The following is a 16,016-nucleotide window of genomic DNA, read 5'->3' as shown; positions in this document are numbered from 1 at the left end:
CGCTGCTCCCCGCTGTTCCCTCAGCAATGTATTTCAATCTGCCTGTTCTGCTCCCCACTCTGTCTCTGGTGAGTCCTCTCACCCGCCGCACCTCTGGTCTGTACCCCAGCTCTTGTATGCAGAAATAAATAAATCTTTAAAAAAAAAAAGACCTTAAGCCACAAAATACATAGAAGAAAAAATAGGTGAGAAGCTTTTCAACATCAGCCTTTGGGATGTTGTACCAACAGCACAGGGCAGGTTCACTATCGACTCGCGCAGACAGATTAATAGAGTTCCGGAGGCCTCAGTGGATTTTTCAGGCTTTAATGCTCTGAGGGAACCAGGTGCACGGGAAGGGAGGCACGAAGGAGGCAGGTCTGGGCGGCATGCTGGCAATCCTTACACTTTCTCTGGGCTCCCTCTGGCCTTCTCTCGTGGTCTGAGTGATGCTGCCCTCATAGCCCGCCTCTAGGCTCAGATGTGCACACTTAAACACATGCCCACACCCACGCCCAGGTGTCCATAATCAAGCACGCATGCCCACACCCACTCTCTCAAGCACCTTCTGCATTAACACAATCAAGGCCGGAGGTGATAGCCACAGAGGCCAGTGCCATGAAAAGCCTAGTTAATTCACTTAACCCTACAGATGTCTCTGCGGGTTCGATTCCAACAGCACAGAGACAGAAACAAAAGGACTCAGGAGACTACATAGAAGGAGGAGCTTCAGCTCAGCACTAAGTCATCAAAACACACAGGCAACCACTGACTGAGCAGATACTTGCAGACCATTATCAGACAAGTGGTTCAGATCGATCACACCTAAAAACAGCGCATCCAACAGCAAAACCACCCCCTGAGAGGCAGGCAGGGGGTCCGGACACGCTTCTCCAGGCCCACAAGCAGGTGGCCAGCAGCCGGCAAAGCATCCAGCCCCCCAAGGGGTCCAGGAGCTGCAAGCCCAGGAGGCAAGCTCAGGCGAGAAAGGCAGTTCCTACGAGGGCAAGAAACAACAAGTGTTGGCGAAGGGTAAAGGGGAGCACTGCTGGGGGTTGTGGGCTGGCGCAGCCATGACAGGAAGCAGCACAGAGGCACCTCAAAATATCAGGACGAGAAACTCCTGTGACCCAGCTGGGGGGCAGGCACTGGTCCCGAGAGCAGAAATCTCGTTCCCAAAGCAGCTGCACCCCACGCTCACACAGGGCACTTGCACCAGCCAGGAGTCGGGACAGCCTTCCTGATGCGTGGATGCTACACTGGGAAAGGGAGCTAAGTCAGACGCAGCAAGACAACCACGCACTTCACTCACGCACAGGAGATGAACAAACCAACAAAGCAAAACCTCTCGGGCTCTAAGGACAAAATCGTGCTGCCAGAAGAGAAGGGGGAGGGGTGAGTCAGTGGGCCATGGGGTGGCTGTGTGGGGTTGACCACAGAATTCTGGCAGGAGCAGCACACAGTCACATATATGGGGACTCATCAGCCGCTCACCGAATTGCTGTAAACTGGTTAGTTCAGTGGAGACAGAGATGGGCTGGAGAGACAACAAAGATGCAGGTGTTTGTGCGAACCATTTCATTTTCTTAAAAGCACAAACAGAACCGTCCAGTAGCCTCAGCTGGCAGAGAAAGTCACTGGTTCTCCCGCAATCAAGCGTCAAGGCCAGAGCCGCATGCTGGCCATGGGGGGCTTCGGGGCGCATGCAAGGTTCTGCTGTGGGGCTGCAGAACTCGGAGGGGTGGGAGTCAGGGGTGGATCCCCTCTGCCCGCAGGAAGCATGGGGACTCTAGGGATCCGCCAAGCTGTGTGGAGAAGCAGTGTCAGCTGTGCCCAGGCGCCGGCCCCTCCTCCATGACCAGGCGTCCACATACCAGGCGCCCCACACCACCCTCCTCCAGCGCATTCTATCCCAGCCAGGCCATGTCCCCACACCTGCTCGTCAGCTCAGGTGCTGCCTCCTTCCTCATCCCCCCAGTCTTCCTTCATTCCCCATCCCACAAACAGAGGACACACGGAGCAGAATCCCACCCCACCCCCCATCCACCCAAGAACCTGGGGTCAGACTGGAGCCCCACTCACTCACTCATTCATTCAACAAACCTTCAGTGCGTAGCTAAGGTGCAAAGCAAATACCGGTCCCTTGAGAGCTCGTGTGCTTGGCCATGACACTAACCCGTAGGCAGATGCACCAACAAGACAGTGGCACAGTGGAGGGCACAGGTCGGGGACCATGCAGAGGCTGGCAAGCAGCCCCGCCAGGGTCGGAGGAGGTTTGGGGGTACAAAAAAGAGCAAGCTGGACCACGATGTGGTGACAACCTTGTGAGGGAGGAGGGGACTTGGGGCAATGAAACAGGCGGAGGCGGTGAGGCCCCAAATTAAAGGTCAGAATGGCTGAGGGGCACAGAAAAGGGGAGGAGGGAAAAAGGACTCCCAGGGCCCCCTGCTCCGTGGTGAAGCCAGGCCAGAAACAGAAGCAGCAGGGGAGGCCGCACGGGAGGTCTGAGGTCAAGGCTGGACAGGGGGATGTCCGAGCACAGCTCGCACCTGTGCACCTGCAGGAGCAGGGTCCAGAAGTGTGGGGTACTCAGTAACCTCAGGGGGAGGGGACACGGGCTGGGCCTGGGTGCGATGGCCTGTGGGACTGAGAGCTGGGACACCATCAATCTCCAGTGCTGGGTGGTGACTAGAAAGGAGGCTGCAGTGGCCTGAGCAGTGAAGGGTCACTGTGTCACCAAAGCCAAGGGGGCAGAAAGGGGGGATAGCATCAGACTTTACCACAAGGCTCCTAAGAGGCCAGCTGGTGAGGGGAGCCCACTACCCCAGGGGCAATGACCTGGTGTCCAGGGCAGGTTAGCTGGCCTCCCAGAGGGTCCCCGGGTGAGGTCCAGACTCTAAAGACACAACTGCAAACGACGCCTCAGAGAAAAGGAGCGGAGAGCAGAGGCCCTCACCCTCCCACCCAAAGGCCCTGCCCCAGGATCGGCAGAAACCGGAGCCGAGGAAAGAGCAGAGACCTGGGTAGCGACCCAGGCTGGTTAAATATGTACAGCTCTGAAACCAGGGCAGCCCTGGAGCCCCGACACGGGCACAGAACAGTGGGTCAGGGGGACACCAGAGCAGGGGGACTCCGGGCACAGGACACCAGGCAGGGCAGGCCCCCAGCAGCAGCCTCTTACCTGGTGAGCCTCCTGGACCTTGGACTTGGATCTCCTTGTCCTCCTCCGAGTTGGCCACCACCTGATCCAGCTCCTCGCTCAGCTGGGGGGAAGCAAAGAGGCCACGTCAGCCACATCAGCCCAGCCTTTCCACCCCACCAAGAAAGCAGAAGCTGCTGGACTTACGCTTGGCTGTCAGAGGGCACATGACAAGGGGTGGCGCCAAGTCCACCGGCAAGGACACGGGCACTCAGCACACAGTGGCTTCCCGCAGGTCAGTCCCCCGGGGCCCGGAGCCACGCCAGAAGTGCAGCCCCACTGGATTTGGCCTGGCCCATCTCCTCTGGCCTGGCCCCGCAGGCCCATCTCCTCCCAAGGACACCTGTCCTACTGCATCAGGGGCCGCCCCATCCCGAGTGGCCTCATCTCAACAGGTGATACCTGCGAAAAACCATGTCACGCCCTGAGGTGGTGGTGGGGGGGGGTCAAGGCTTCAATATATCTTGGGGGGCAGATTTCACTGCACTCTCCACAGCCATAGATCAAATATTGAGGCCAAACTGGGCCACTTCCAGGCCCGGGACGCCCAGGAAGACAGTAGCTTGACAGGCAGCTGGGGAGGCCGGTACAGCCTGGACAGACCCAGCCTGTGGGGGTGTAGAGGCAGGAGGCCACAGGGCAGGATCTCTATGACCCGAGCAGATGGATGAAGGAGGAGTCCTGGAGCCCTCAGTGGCTTTTTCAGGCTTTTATTGGGATTTACCAGGTACACAGTAGGTAGGGGTGCCGGGGGGCCAGGAGGCTGGCAGGCCTCCTAGCCCCCAGAGAATCTTCACTCTTTTCTAGGCTCTCCAGCATTCTCTCGTGGCCTTGTTCTCTCTTCTGCTTCTGCTGTTCTGCTCTGGTCCCTCTTTCGCTCTGCTGGCGTCCCTGTGACGCCTCCCTTATAAGCCCAGTCTTAGCCCAGATGAACCCATCTACGTGTGCCCACACCCTACTCCAGGTGCCCGCCATCAGGCATGAATTCAGGACCGAAGGGATCCATCATCAATGCTGATGGCAGGAGGGCAGAAAAGCCTGATATTTACCCTACGGGGGTCACCCCGACGCACACCACTCATGTCCTCACGACTGGTCTCACCCTCACCACCCCAGGTGGGGGCACCTCCCTCCCTGCAGCAGGAGCAATGGGGAAGTTACACGACTTGACAAGGCACACAGGAGACAGAGGATATGGGGCATGGGGTTCTGACTTCAAAGGAAGGTCTAGCATTTACTCCGACACTCAGAGTCGGGAAAGACAACGCGGTGGCCATACTTCCCTAGGGTCCAGCACAGAATCCACAGCACCTGCTGAAACCCATCAGGCCCCTTCCGGTTATGGAAACAGTGGAGGTAGGGGGGTGGTGAGAAACAGAGATCTGGACCCCCAAGGCGGTTTCCAGCCCAAGTCCTGCACTAAGAAATGGCAAGGCTGTGGCTCAGGGCCCCAGCCTGCCTCGGGTCATCCCCTATTCACAGGGTGCAGGGTACGCCAGGGCTCACCACCATCCAGGCCGCAGGAGGGGGGGTGGGGAGGAAGGTTCACCAGTGCAGCCTGAGGTTAAAGAAGCCGCACTGTGAGCACGCATCTTTCTAAAGTGGCCAGAGTCCACGCAGGGGAGGAGAGGGGATGGTCAAGGGGACGCAGCTGTGCACACTTGCGAGCCACTGAGCAGCTCTAGGCTGTCCAGGTGCGTGAGAAAGGAATCGTGTGCACAGAGGCAGGGCCTCGAAATGAATCTGCACAGCACAGGGAGAGCGGGGGGGGGGGGGGGGGGGAGGTAGAGACACCGGGAGAGACCCCAGGGGTGGCGGTCCCCAGGGTCACCAGCGGTGGCCTGGGGTTGGGGAACGGTCTGCACTTGGCAAGTGAGGGAGTCCTGGGGGGCAAGGGACGCGCGGTTCCAAGGATGGCCAAAGTCGGGGCCCCGAGAGGAGGAGAGCGGCTCAGGAGTTTCAGGAAGAACTGGGCGGAGGACAAGCGGGAGGCACAGCCTGGAGCTCGGCACAAGCAGGAGACAAAGGGCTGGAAAGTGCCGGTTCAGGCGCGGAGGAGAGGTGGGCGCAGGAGCCGGTCGGCGAGCGCACGCGCCCCAAGTCCGCGGCCGCCGCAGGTGTGATCCCCGAGTCCCCAGCGCTGCCGGCAGCCGGGGAGGAGCGCGGAGGCGGGGGCGCGTCCACCTGCCGCGGCCGGCGCGGGGCACACCCGCTCGCATCATTCCCGGGCCCGTCACGGGCGGCGTCCGGGAGGCGGCGCCCGCTTCTTGCCTCCCCGCGGCCCTGCGCACGCCGCACCCCGCGCCCGGGACACTCCCCGCGCGCGCCCCACACCCCGCGCCCTGCGCCCCTGGGGGAACTCGCCGTGCCCCGGCGCGTACCTCCTGGTAGGACGTGGAGAGCTCCTGCCGGATCATGGCACTAGCGGGGCGAGGGCGCCGCGCAGCCCGGGAGCGCCGCAGCAGCAGCCCGGGCCCCGCGGGCTCGGCGGGCGAGGGCGGCTCCGAGGGGCGGGCGGAGCGGCCCGGGCGCATGCGCCGTGCCCGCCGCGGGAGGCTGGGAAATGCAGTTCCCGCGGGGGCGCGTCCGCGCCCCGGGCCCCGCCCGCGGGATCCCCAGCCCGCGGGACCCTGCCCCGCAGCGCTCCGCCGCCCCGCAGCGCCCGGCTCGGCTCCACTTCCTCTCCTTGTCACGGCGGGCGTGGGGAAGGGCCGGGGAGTGAGCGGAACGTGGAACCCGGGGCGGGCCGACGGGCGGGGCGCTGCGGGGTCAAGGCCAGAGGAAGCGGGTCGGGGTGACCGACCGAACAGCAATGCAGACCCCCGGGCCGGGCGCCCTGACACTGCGAGGAACCGGGCAAAGGTTCCTATTTGCCCCGTTCACGGAGGAGGAAGCGGGGGCACCTGGTTACAGGAAGGACGGGGCGGGCGCGCTGGGCGTGTGAGCTGACCCCCGCCGGCAGCGGGCCCTTGCCGCGACCCGGGGCCTTGTGACATGCCGGGGCGCCTTTCCTAGGCTCGGGCAGGGAAGGCCTGCTGGGCTGCAGGCCCTACAGAGCGGACTCGGTCCACCGTACAGCGAAACCCCAGGGTCGCTGCTCCCGGAGCAGAAGCCCTGATGGAGGAGCAGTGTTCGCCCTGGGGCTGGGGGTGTTGGCAGTGTTCGCAGCCCGGGGCGCCCTCTCCCGCCGCCTGAACAGCTGCCCGGGCAGTGAAGCAGGCAGAGCTGACTTAGGCCCTGGGAAGGCGACCTGTCCCGGGCTGCTGAGCGCGCCCCCTCCGCAGCATCACCACGGGCAGCGACCTCCGACAGCGTCGACGGGGAACCCCATCACCCCCTGACCACCCCAGGCGCCCACTCTGCTCACATCTGTGAAATGTGAGGAGACAGGAGGCACCCCAGTCGGCAGGCACCCAACAGATCCGCGATAAATTTATGAATGGAAAACACTTTTCCCATCCACTTATCAGTCCTTGCCAAAACAAATATAAACAACAAGCCACTTACTAAATTCCCAACTATTAAGTCCAGGACGGCTGCTGGCCAGTCAGGCAATCGCAGGACTTGAGGGCTGGAAGGAAACAGAAACACCCAGTGCTGCCCTTTGGCCCTCTCTGCTGTCCCACCAAATTGCAAAACTGTGGGCTCCCGCAGTGAAGGAGAGACTGTGCCTCAAGGAACACAGTCTGGTCTCACTACGTCCTCGGCCTTGGGGTGCAGAAGCCAGTGGCCGCCCCAGGGCTCTGCTGTGCCCCCATGCTAGAAGGCAGGGCTGCCCCAGCACAGTGCTTACTGTACCAGCTGTCCCCTCCCGGTCACAGGAACATGCCAGCGGGCTCCAACCTCTCCATGCCCACAGTCACCAGGGGCCTGGCCTTACCAGCTTGGATGGCCTCTTTCCACCCTTTCCTGCCCTGCCGGCTGCCCTGCACTCTGCAGAGCCTGCTCCTCACAGCCTCCGGGACATGGCTCCTGCTCACTCACTGCCCCTTCTGGGCTCCTGGCAGGTCTCTTCTCAGCTCAGCTCTACCAGGGGAGTCCCCAGAGCCAGGGCTTCCACCTCCTTCTGTTCCCTCCCTAGGAGCTAGTGAGATGGTTTGACTTACCATCTACACTCTTAAGATGCCCATATGGGTGGCACTGTGTCCCCCAAAGGACAAGGTGGAAGCTTAACTACTGGCACCACCGAATGTGACATTGTTAGGAAACAGGATCATGCAAAACCATAACTAAGATGAGGCCATCCTAGATAAGGTGACCCCTTAATCCACTATGCCTAGCGTCCTTACAAAGAGACAGGACCACGTGAAGACACACACTAGAGAGCACCAGGTGAGAATGGAGCAGAGGTAGCAGCTGCTGCTGCACACCTGGGCGCCTCTGCTCATCCACCTGCAGGCGCCAGGCCAGGGGCCAGGCTCCATCCTTGGCCAAGCTGCCAGCAGCAACCCTTACTAGGAATCCAGGAAGTGGCAAGGAAGGACTCCATCCATTGTCTGGGAGGAGTGTGATCCACTGACCCCTGGATTTCTTGAATCCCTGCCCTTCCCCCCCGCCCGCCCCCCCCCCCCAGCATGCAGCCTCTGCTGCCACTTCTTTCCAGTCACCGCCACTGGAATGTCAGCTCCGTGAAGGCTGTTCTGTTGCATCTTTTCATCCAGTGATCCTGGCAGTGCCTGGCATTTCTGAGATGCTCCAATACAAGTGAATGAAATGATTTCATTCTTTGGTAACAAGAACACCGACAAAAATGAAAGACAGGGAGCTGGAGGGGTGGTGCTGACCTCTCCAGGGGGGTTCAGGAGCAGCCCTGCGGAGGCAGTTGCTGGTGTGTGAGATCTGAATGACAAGAAGTCCAGCATGACCTCAGCACCCTGGGAGGCAGGTACAAGGCCCTGCTGGAGCACAGGCAGAAGGATGTGTGACTGGAGGGTAATGGAGGGCCACACAGTGGAGTCAGGGCAGGTTGATCAAGGCTGAGGCATGTTGGCCCTGGCTTGTCTATGCTCACACCATCTGGAATGCAGAACTGGCTGCAGGCTTTGTGGTCCCCACTGAGCCAGGACCCCCCCTCCACTGCAGATAGGGTAATCTGCTGCCTCTCTGGGTGCCCCTCAGCCTCTCCCCTCAGCAGTGCACCAGGCCCCTGCTCTTCAGTCATTCTGTTCAACTTAGAACAGCTTCTGCTTTCCTTGCAGGTGGCTGTCCCTTTGGAAAGATGGATCTGGGTATAACCAGGGCACTGGCTGGAGAGACCCAGTGCCGCTGAGTAGCTGTCAAATTACAGATTTGACGCCACGTCTCAGGGAGGCGGAAGCTAGATCTCATTGTAGATATTACAGGGTGTCTCTGTTGTTCCAGAGAAGTTCCTGACTTAGAGCCACGGAGCCAGGAAGGGCTGGAGCTGGAGATGCAGCACACAGGTGCCAGGGTGTCGTCGAGAAGGGGGTGCAGTTCACTCGGGGGTAGAGGCCCTTCCAACCTGACACCCCATGATACCAGAAGCACAGACCCCACAGCACCTGTGTGGCCTTTCACATCTGTCATCACTTTAAGCTTCAACACAGTCCTGTCAAGGGAGCGGGCAGGTACAAGGCTGATGTAGACATGGAGATGCCAGGGGCGGTGGGGGGACCCTCTGTAGGTCACTCTGCAGAATCCACATTGAATATGTACAAAATGTGGCCTGGTGGTTGGGGGCAGACCCCGGGCACACGGAGCCTGGGCTGGGGGCTGGGCCCTGCCATCTCCCCTTACCTGGGCAAGGAGTCTCACCTTCAGTTCCACCATCTGTCAAACAGGGGCTGACAACAGGCCCTGCTGCAGAGAGCGATAGTGAGGAGTTGATTCTTTGATTACCAGAGCTGAGCTGCTTGGCACGCTGCAATCCCAGCTTTGGGTTCCTTTGCTGTTTCTCCCAAACTACAAAATATTGGGGTGGGGGAGCCCCATAAGTTGCTCCTCAGCCCTCTCATCTCCATGCAAACCACAAAATATTGGGGTGGGGGAGCCCCATAAGTTGCTCCTCAGCCCTCTCATCTCCATGCCTACAGCACTTCCTGGCTACCTCATCCTTCTGGGACTTTAAACATAACCCTTCCCCAGGGACTCTGAGATGGGTATCTCTGCTCTGGATCCCTTCCTGGAACTTGGAGCTAACTGGGAACTTGACACTTGAGGTTGCCATCTAAGTGGTTGAGCTGACTGCCATCTCCTACAGGCTGCTCTTCCACCACCTCTCCTGCCTCGGGCTGTCCTGGCCAAAACCCTCAGGCGATCTCAGTGTTGCCTGGATGACACTATCTCATACCACTTGTCTGCTCTTTCACAAGCACTTCTAAACATCTGCTGTCCCCCACTCACCACCAACTCCCCTGCCACCAAGCTGGTCCTAGCAGCCATCTCTCTTGCTGGCATTCTACAGGCACCTCCGTGTCTGTCTGGCCCAGCAGTTCCCTTAGCATTTTTTTTTTAAGATTTATTTATTTATGCATACGAGAACTGAGGTACAGGCCAGAGGTGTGGGCGGTGAGAGGATTTATCGGAGACAGAGTGGGGAGCAGAACAGGTGGATCTACTGAAATATAGCACTGAGGGGAGCAGCTAGGAGACAGGAGAGGTCCGCTGCACTATGTAGGTCATCTCCCTAGCCCGGGATCGAACTCACGCTGCAGTGGCTGCTGACATTGTGCTGAGACTTAACCCCTTGCATCACCACGGAGGCCCTCCCTTAGCATTTTAACTGAGTCCCCGCCTCTGTTCCATTCACTCAGCATAAAAGCCAGAGATTAAAAATAAGCATTGCAAGGCCCACAGGCTCCTCCCACCTCGGCCCCTCCCCCTCACCTCCCAAGCTCATCCTCCCGCACTCAAGCTCCCAGACTGCTTTACCCTCTCCCCTCCCCACCTCCTGCAGATTTTGATTACAAACACCATCTTCCCCGGTCAGCCCATGCAAAATTGCAACCCCACGGCCCTCATGCCTTTGCCTTGCTTAGTGCTTCTCCTGCGTGGTCATCACCACGTGCCGCCGTCCCTGGCCCGAGCCAGAGCGGAGGGCGGCCGAGTGTGGGGCTGCCTGTCTGATCGGGAGGGGCCGGCGAGCTGGCAGGTGGAGGGCCTCCAGAAATAGTTGCTGAATAAAGTAATGGAGGACGCCTTGCACACGTGTTAGCTATTAGTATTTGGGGGTTTGCCGTGACTTCCCTTTTGCAAATCCACTTGGGGTACCCAAAATTTAACCACTACTGGGGAGAAAAAAAATCAGCGAATCGATAAAGTTAGGGTCCTATTTTTTGGGGGGTTCTGTATTTATAGAGACCTTGCTAACGCTTAAGTGCCGGTCTCAGCCATCTTGGCAGCTAACCAAGAACCGAAGGCGGGTATAATCTCAGAGGGCTGGAACTAGTGTGCACTTTGCTCAGCTGAACGATGCGGGGAGACACCAGGGCATAGCTGGTGTTGGCAGGGGCCGGCCGCGGGCCCACGTGACCCTTGGGCTAGGGATGAAACTGGGCTAACGTTGCCAGGCAGGACACCTCCTGCGGGAAAGCCCCGAAATCTGATGCTTAAGCAGATAGCAACCAGCAGAGAACGGCGCCCCCTAGTCATGAAATGCCCCCACCCCCCCGAACAGGTTATAAACAGGAGTCCCAAATCCTTCCTCCAGGACAGAGGTATAGCTCCCCTGTCACCCCCTGCTCCCTTGCAGAGTATTTTAATAAATCAGCCTTTACTGTCGTCCACTCTGTCTCTGGTGAGTTCTTTCGCCCCCGCCCGCGGCCTCCCCCCGATATTACACGGCACACTATATTACTATATTACACGGCACACGATATTACACGCCACACGGTCGCGCTTCCGCTCAACTCCTCAGCCGCGCTTTGGAGCCGGGAGCCTCGGATTACAATCCCAGCTGTAAACTTCCAGCTCCGCGGCCGAGGGCAAGCGGTGGGCGGAGCTGCTGGTGGCGTGGGCAGGGCTCCAAGTCTCGGGCGCTGCGTGGCAGGGCGCCGGGCGGAGCTGGGGCGGGTGGTCAGGGGATGGGAGGAGGGGCGGGGCGGGGCTCGGCTGCGGGGCGGGGCTCGGCTGCGGGGCGGGGCTCTCCGGGGGCGGGGCTCTCCGGGGGCGGGGCTCGGCGGCAGGGCGGGGCGGGGCTCAGTCTCCGGCCCCGGACCGTGCTGCTGAGCCCCGGGCGCGCCTGCCCTGCTGCGCGCACTTTCCATGGCGGGCCCCGGGTCGAGGCCGCGGCTCTGGCCGCTGGCCGCGCTGGCCCTGGTCCTAACGCTGACGCCGGAGCCGCCCGTAGCCCGGGCAGGGCAGGCGCCGCGCTCCGCCGCGCGGGGACCCCCGGTGCGGCTCTTCACGGAGGAGGAGCTGGCCCGCTACGGCGGGGCGGAGGTAAGTGGGCACGGGTGTCCTGGTCCGACTCCAGACCGCGCCCGGGGTCGGGCCGCGGCCTCCCGGATCAAGCACCGGCCCCTCTTCCGCTCGCTGCGCTCCCGGGATCTGGCGGCTGCCCGACTTTGTTTTCCGAGCCGGCGCTCTTGGGGCGGGCACGGGGCCTGCTCTCTGGGGCGCGGCGGGGCTCAGGGGAGCGGGGCCGCGCCAGGGGGCGTGGGCCGGCGGGGTGTGCGATCCCGGCGCTGGGACCTCTCCGTGCCCGCGCCTTGGGGCTGAGCCGAGCTGGGGCGATCGGAGGGTGGGAATAGCCCCTGCGTGCGCGCACAGACACACACACAAGTCAGTCCTGGGGCGCCCACACAACGCCTCCCAACCCCCTGACCCTCAGTGGGGTTGGGGAGGGGGCTCTGGGAGGGGAGAAGGGCCAAGGGGTCTGATGGCAGATTGGGAGGTGGGGCAAATGGTTTGTTGGGACATCGCAGCACCATCGCATCTCAGAGTCCTCAGAGTAAGCGGGCACCAATTTCTGGCTTTTACACTCAGGAAAGCAAGTCATGCCTATAGTTCTCTCTCTCCAAACCCTCAGACCTGGACCCCCCAACCCAACTTAAGGCGCCTAGATGAACCATGGTGGGGGTCTGGGGGAGATGCAGCCTGGCCTTAGGTAGTGATGCCAGTTGGGGCATCATTTGTAAAGAGAGGTTGGTCATAAAGAGCAGAGAACACGGAGGGAAGAGGGCACTGTGGCCCTGGCAGGATGTGGGGTCACCCATCTCTGTGATCATGCTCCCAAGTCACACATTTAAATGTTTCTCATTTTCCCTGTTTAAATAATGTCATGCTGGTGTTTGCTTCGGCAGCATATATACTAAATAATGTCACGCTGAACTTTTTTTGCACTAACATCTTATACCTTCGAATCTATCAAAGATAAAGCACAAAACCCACTGTCAGAACTGTGGGAAGACAGAACGGATCCCATGCTTCTAGCACTGTGAAGGACGAGCTGGAGACATATAAAAAGTTTGTATGGTTTGGCCCAAGAATTCCACATGTTGGAAGAAGCCTCAAGGAAAGAACTCACTGGATTAGAAAGTCATTTGTAGAGAGAGTCATAATGCAGCCAATTCTCGTTCTAAGGAATTGGAATCAACCCAGCACCTCAGGTAGAAGACAGGCCAGCTCATCTCTACTCTGCCACCGGCCCTGCGGGTCAGGGGCCAGTCTGGTTATTTCAACAACTGGATGTGTTCATAAAAAGAAATGTTACCTAGAAGCAAGGTAAACAATAGCTCCTTTATCCGGGAGACCATCCGTCCCAGTGCATTTTGGAGATGAAAGGAAATTTGGAATAGGTCTGCTTGTTTTTTGGTAAACAAAGATGTCGTCTTGGCCTTGGGCATGATCTTTTGTCCTGCAGACTTTGCCCACATCACTGATGTGTAAGTGAAGGTGGCAGTGGGGGGTCTCAGTCTGAGCCTGAGCCCCCCATGCTGTGGCCCGTTGGGAAGAGGTCTTGTTAAGGGGCTCTGCAGGCCCTGGGCTCTGCCTTCACCCAGCAACTCCCTGCTTCCTAGGAAGACCAGCCCATCTATATGGCCGTGAAGGGGGTGGTGTTTGATGTCACTTCTGGAAAGGGTGAGTGGTTTGGACTAATGAATCCTTGTTTCTGGGGCACTCAGAAGCCAGAGGGGGCACTGGAGGTGGAGGAAGGTGAGGGGCACTGGGCTCACCCTTTCCCTCAGGTCCAGTTAACAGTCTTTGGGTGGTTCTTTTTTCTTTCTTTCTTTCTTTTTGTAAGATTTATTTATCTATTTATAAGCACTGGGTAGAGTCAGAAGCGCAGGAGGGTGAGAGAACTCACCAGAGCCAGAGCGGGGAGCAGAACAGGCATGCTGTTTTATGGTTTCTCTCGTGGTTATTACTAATGATGTCCTGGGGTTGGCCTTGTGACATCAAACACAGTTGGAAGGAAACAGACATGGATTCCACCAACCTTTAAGAAAAATGAATCTTGGGCCTCCCTGGTGGCGCAGCAGTTGAGTGCTGGGTTGCGAAGCTGCCTGAAGCCTCTGCAGCGCCGGTTCGATCCCCGGCTGCTCCCCGGTCACTGGAGGAGGGTCCTGCATGGCATGCAGACCTCTCCTGTCGCCTGCTGCTCCCCTCAGCAGTGTACTTCGGTCCTTCTGCCTGCTCTGCTCCCCGCTCTGGTTCTGGTGAATTCTCTCACCCTCCCTCACTTCTGACTGTACCCAGTGCTTGTATAAATAAACAAAATCTTAAAAAAAAAGAAAGAAAAATGAATCTTTTTATTTGTATTTTAAATATTTTTAAAGAGATGGTTGCTATTCTGTATTTTTTTTTTAATCACACTCAGCTGGTGTGTGGTTTATTCCATATTCTGAATTAGTGGGATCCAGCCAGGTGCGGGGGTGTCCATCGAGCTCTACAGTGCCCCTGTTCCTCTCCCACCAGGACAAAGCCCCCTGCCCAGCCTGCACCATCCTGCTGCTCTGCACCCACATCCACACTCACGTCCTCTTCCCCCACTACAGAGTTTTATGGCCGAGGAGCCCCCTACAATGCCTTGACGGGCAAGGACTCCACCAGAGGGGTGGCTAAGATGTCCCTGGACCCCGCAGACCTCACGCATGACATGGTGAGCCTTTGTGGGGACACTCACCCCCTTGGCTGGGGCCTGGCCCGACTTACTAGGCCAGTGCTGCTTACCTCTGGCCACATCTTACTAGACCAGTGCTGCTTAGGAGCCTCTCATGACTCCCACTGCCACAGAATCAAGTCCAGGCTGTGAGTCTGTGACCCGACTCAGTGATGGGCATGGCCTGCCTAGCAGCCTGCCCTGTGCAGTGCCTCCGCTGCCCCCGGCCTCTCACCTATTTGCTGTTCGACTCTGAGACCCACTCAGGCCTCTGGGCAGCTCCGGATGAAGGGGGTGGGGAAGCAGGGTCACCCCACTCTCAAATTTCCATGAGGGCGAAATCAGTATGAACAAAACTATTTCCAGGTCCAAGTGATCTTAGCCAAAGGCTGGTGGTCACCCCAACTGTACAGCAAGGAGCCAGACTCTTAAGACACAAGAGGCACCCAGGAATTGAGAAGGGGAATGGGTGTGAGTGTATAGTGGGAGGGGGTGGGGGTTTATTGGGAAAGGTGGTGAGGCAGGCAGCACTGTGCCCCCTCTCACCCCAGGCTGGGGTCCTGCATCAACCACACAGCAAAATTGCTCCCCTCATCCCCCAGAATCATCTCTTTAAAAGATGATTGTCACTCTGTTGTGATGAGCTAATTTTTCTCTTGCCTCAGTGGGGCGGGGCTGGTGAGGCCCACATGGAGTCACTCCCCCCCCCACCCCACCCCCCCACGCTCCCTGGCTTTCTCCTCAGACGGGCCTCACGGCCGCGGAGCTGGCAACCCTGGAGGACGTCTTCACCAGAGTCTACAAAGCCAAGTACCCCATCGTGGGCTATACCGCCCGGCGAATCCTCAACGCCGACGGGAGCCCCAACCTGGACTTCAAGCCAGAAGACCAACCCCACTTTGACCTCAAGGACGAGTTCTGAGGTTCTTGGAGGCAGGGGACGTGGTGGAAACCCCTGAGGCGGTGCTCACCTCTGTCCCTGGATCTGAATAAAACCATCCAGCCTGGCAGTGGCCCCTTTCATTGCCCTTGGCCTGCGTTTGGCTCCTGGGGGCCTGCCCCTGCCTGTACACCAGGGCCGGGGGTGCACCACAGCTACAGGGGAGCCTTCCCCACATCCGCATGCTCCCTCTGGTGGAGCGGGGTTACTGGGACCTTGGTTGCTCCGTCTTTTTTCAAGATTTGCCACATTTTCTGCTGGGACCATGTTTATGTTAAGATAAGCACAGCAGTAAACATCCTCTGACACAGGAGACACCCGCACTTCCCTCTGTGGGGGCCTCAGCAGCAGTGCATGAGGGGCTCCCCAACAAGCCTGGGGGGCACTCCCAAGATATTGCAGAAATGGGATTAGGTGGAGGGGTGGGTATGGGAAGAGGAGGCGACCTCAGGCCTGTGGGTACAAGCAAGAGAGGTGGCGAGGAGGGGGTGGGGCTTCTGGCTTCCAGTGGCCTGCAGCTGGGGGTAGTGGCGAGGCGGCCAGCAGGGCCTGCCTGGACGTCCTTCTGGACTGGACCCAGGTCACATCTTTCGAGGCTCCTTTTAGGGGCCTTTGGCAATGTCTGGAGACATTTTTCAAGTTATTCGTCACAGCTGTGGGCTGCTGGAGTATCTGCATCCTGGGGGGCTGCTAACCAGTCCCCGTGCGCTGGACAGGCCCCCACAACTGAGAATTCTCAGGTCCCAACATCTCTGGCGCCGAGGCTGAGAAGCCCCGTGTTGGGCTGAACCCTGGCAATGTCACAGGAAAGATATTTCTTTGACAAGAAGCTGTGG

The 16,016-nt window shown here is 59.0% G+C and overlaps 2 protein-coding genes across 3 annotated transcripts in view; one reads left to right on the top strand and one right to left on the bottom strand.

Moving 5' to 3' along the window:
* Positions 1 to 5,651, bottom strand: part of PACC1 (proton activated chloride channel 1) — a 30,617-nt gene extending 24,966 nt beyond the window's left edge. For both annotated transcript variants that reach the window (XR_008550096.1, XM_037497419.2), the window contains exons 1-2: positions 5,560 to 5,651; positions 3,161 to 3,242 (exon numbers count right to left, since the gene is read on the bottom strand). Coding sequence is in view for 1 of the 2 variants with exons in the window: in XM_037497419.2 (XP_037353316.1) it covers positions 3,161 to 3,242; positions 5,560 to 5,595 (118 nt within the window). In the remaining variant the exon portion in view is untranslated. The remainder of the gene's footprint in view (positions 1 to 3,160; positions 3,243 to 5,559) is intronic.
* Positions 5,652 to 11,364: 5,713 nt separating this feature from the next.
* On the top strand, positions 11,365 to 15,520 carry NENF (neudesin neurotrophic factor). Its single transcript, XM_037495873.2, has 4 exons — positions 11,365 to 11,578; positions 13,159 to 13,219; positions 14,137 to 14,240; positions 14,986 to 15,520. Exons 1-4 carry the CDS (start codon positions 11,402 to 11,404, stop codon positions 15,160 to 15,162), a joined length of 519 nt encoding a protein of 172 aa, XP_037351770.1. The 5' UTR covers positions 11,365 to 11,401; the 3' UTR covers positions 15,163 to 15,520.
* The last annotated feature ends 496 nt before the right edge of the window (positions 15,521 to 16,016 follow it).

This window comes from Talpa occidentalis, unplaced genomic scaffold, assembly GCF_014898055.3.
Source record: "Talpa occidentalis isolate TD23 unplaced genomic scaffold, MPIMG_talOcc4v2.1 talOcc4.8, whole genome shotgun sequence".
NCBI lineage: Eukaryota > Metazoa > Chordata > Mammalia > Eulipotyphla > Talpidae > Talpa > Talpa occidentalis.
The sequence above is the reverse complement of the archived record's forward strand: the minus strand, read 5'-3'. Positions and strand labels throughout refer to the sequence as shown.

What these genes read in the sequence shown, in the direction of transcription:
- NENF (XM_037495873.2), top strand. Translation starts at nt 11,402, where the DNA reads ATGGCGGGCCCCGGGTCGAGGCCGCGGCTCTGGCCGCTGGCCGCGCTG. An exon ending in CCCGCTACGGCGGGGCGGAG is followed by an intron (nt 11,579 to 13,158) that starts GTAAGTGGGCAC and finishes CCTGCTTCCTAG; the next exon opens with GAAGACCAGCCCATCTATAT. An exon ending in TGATGTCACTTCTGGAAAGG is followed by an intron (nt 13,220 to 14,136) that starts GTGAGTGGTTTG and finishes CCCCCACTACAG; the next exon opens with AGTTTTATGGCCGAGGAGCC.